Below are 2874 nucleotides of genomic sequence, written 5' to 3' on the forward strand. Positions count from 1 at the left end.
CTCGGGCAACAGGAAGTTCCATAACTGCTCCAAACTTAGGCCACCAGAGCCTTGGTGCCAGAAGAATCTAAAGGAGTATGCAATTGATTTACAGGTTGTGAAATCCCTCTATCATGTTCCAGCACAGGCCTCTAGTGATAACAGAGACATTTCTTCAGATAGCAGTGATGTCCTTTAAAGGAGTTGTTGTTGGCTTACTTCTAGAGACCAAGATTCTGACCAAAGAGAGTGAGGTGGGTGGTCCTCAGATACACAGTGAGCANTATGTAATCAATTAAGCTGTAAAGTTGGACAAACATAAGGATACCCTAGGATATATATCAGCCAAGCAAGACATGAATAGGTAGACAAGTTGTATGAACATTGGGTCATTTCCAGAGTGTCTCTCACGCACAGCCATGTCTCATTTATCCTTTAAATCATATCTGTGGTCTTTGGGAAATTCTTTATGATCAGCTAACAAGNGAAGAAAATTGCAGTTTGGTAGTAGCTAGAAGTAACACACGAAATAATAACTCTGCAAAGGGGTGACCTGAATATGAAAATGAAACNTTCATAGTAGGCCAAGCCTTTTGTAGTATACTGTCCACCTTTNCTCCTGCAGCAAGTCTTAGGGAAGGCCACCAAGTCATGGGTAGCATCTGGGTTGGATGATAGGGACTTTGCAAAACTAAGCTGAAGTACTGATTACAAGGAGTTCGGGATAGAACTGGATGAAGGAAGTGGATGGGCCTTTAAAACAGATAAATATCACAAGGCAAATTTCCCCATATGCAAATCAAGATGCATACACTACCAACAAGCTTCTAGTTATAAGGGGAAGAAAATGCTATCTGAGTGTCAGTGACGTCAGAGTGGAGACTGAACAGCACAGGATTCCAACTTTAGCTGCCATCACTGCTAGTCTTCAGTGAGACAGGTCTTTTAGGAGGGAGGAGATAATAAACCTGCCTACCTTGTACGAGATGTCTACCCTAGGNATGTAGTTATCCTTGTGGCCACACAGCTCAGCCAGCGGCACCATNNGGAGTCCCTCAGTAGCATGAGTCTCACACAACCCTGCCTCTGCTGAGGTACTCACTACAGTGCGCAGGAAGCTAGACAACAGATTCATCCCTGCAGAATTTGTCAGCCTTATCACAACCCAGTCAGCCCAAATGGGCCACAGCAGTGTCACTTACCAAGTAAGTTAATGACGCCGTCATTGTAGCAAGCAAACAGTTTGATAAGNTCTTTGAAAAGAAGCATAAATGCAGCATTTATGACGCCATTGGTTAGTTCATTTGGATGCACCTAGAAAAATGAGCATTTAACTTTAGCTGCACATCATCAAGTCGTCATAAGAAAATGCCACAAATGACCACTAAGAAATCTACTCACATTCACTTGTTATTTTATTAAACCTAGCAACACCAAAGGACTGGCTGCAAACGCTTCAATTATCTAAGCTAGAACCCATTGTAAGGAAGAGGAAAGCTGAAAATCGATAAATACGAAGAAAGAAAAAAACACTAAGATTAGACATCCAATAAAGATCTTACTGTAAAATCTGTCAAACANCAGTGTGACNGTCTGCAGTTTCTACTTCAAATTTCACAAGAGTGAGTTGTTACGAGCAGGGCTCAATTATAGTCTAAGCCATAGAACCTTAACAAAGACTTTAAGCTAGGAGTATTTGAAGAAAGTATTCTAGACAACTATCAAATTACCGGGGAGCTGACAATGACAGCTCGAAACTTTCCTACACGTCAAAATAGTTTTTTTTTTTCATGAGTCAGGTCCTCTTAACTCTTATTTTTGAGTTAATTATACATTTACAAGCAGCTGTAAGAAGTAAGAGAGGTAGATTCCATACGGCATTGACCTAGTTTCTCCCAAATGTAATGAGAGAGCTCCCAGAACTCCAGTTAGCCATGTCACAGCCATACAGTATGACACAATCAGTAGACTGCATTCTGAGCTCCCTGGGTTTTACTTGCATACACTTTGGCTGTATCCAGTTCTATACAGCTTTATCACACATGTGCAGTGATGTATCTTTCACCACAACCAATTCAGGCTATAGTTTTTTAACTTATTTTTTATTTCATGTGTATGACTATTTTGCTTTCATGTCTATCTGTCTGTCTGTCTGTCTGTCTGTACACCCCTCGAGTGCCTGGTGCTTATGGAGGTCAGACTAAGGCATTTGATCACCGGGAACTGGAGCTGGCGAATTGAACTCAGTTCTCTATGAGAGCAGCTGCTTTCTTAAGCACTGAGCCATTTCTTTAGCCCCGACAGGTATGTTTTTTTAACCAACAAATAATACTTACTGACTCTACCAGAAAAGAGTTGTTATTTGTGATAACACAAAACCACTCTCTCTGGTGGATAGTGTCACTTAGGTAGTCCATGTCAGATGGTTTCTGACCAGGAAGCACAGTTATTTAGCTGTCTGATGGACATCTTGTGTACACTTCATCTTACAAGCACATCAAACTATCATTTTGCTCAGAATAGAAGGCTCCAGAATGCTGTGTGAAACTCTGGAACATTCTGGGGGGCCTAAGAGACTGCGTGAGATGTTGCTGTAATTCATCTACATGAAGGCCTTCTAGAGATGATCCTACGGCAACATCTAACTGACCGGCAGCCCTTTCAGAGGAAAGACAAGGACCGNTTATGCAGGCAACNTTTCACATGAGGTACGTACATCAAACTCCAGCAGTGCATCGATCTGNCCCTGCAGGATTGGCATACTCTTCAGGAGCTTTTCAGGAACCATCGTCCTCATGACACCGTCAGCCCTACAACACCACAAACAGAGAGAAGCACACATCCTTGTGAGCACTGGGAATACAGGGCCTTGTCTTTGCTCTCAGGTGCACTCCT

The 2874-nt window shown here is 42.3% G+C and overlaps 1 protein-coding gene across 1 annotated transcript in view; it reads right to left on the reverse strand.

The window, feature by feature from the left end:
* Snap91 (synaptosome associated protein 91) overlaps positions 1-2874 on the reverse strand; it is a 116935-nt gene that overhangs the window by 68779 nt on the left and 45282 nt on the right. The window contains exons 5-6 of the mRNA XM_029481857.1: positions 2696-2789; positions 1182-1293 (exon numbers count right to left, since the gene is read on the reverse strand). Of these exons, the coding sequence (XP_029337717.1) occupies positions 1182-1293; positions 2696-2789 (206 nt within the window). The remainder of the gene's footprint in view (positions 1-1181; positions 1294-2695; positions 2790-2874) is intronic.

The sequence above is a fragment of the Mus caroli genome, chromosome 9 (genome assembly GCF_900094665.2).
Source record: "Mus caroli chromosome 9, CAROLI_EIJ_v1.1, whole genome shotgun sequence".
NCBI lineage: Eukaryota > Metazoa > Chordata > Mammalia > Rodentia > Muridae > Mus > Mus caroli.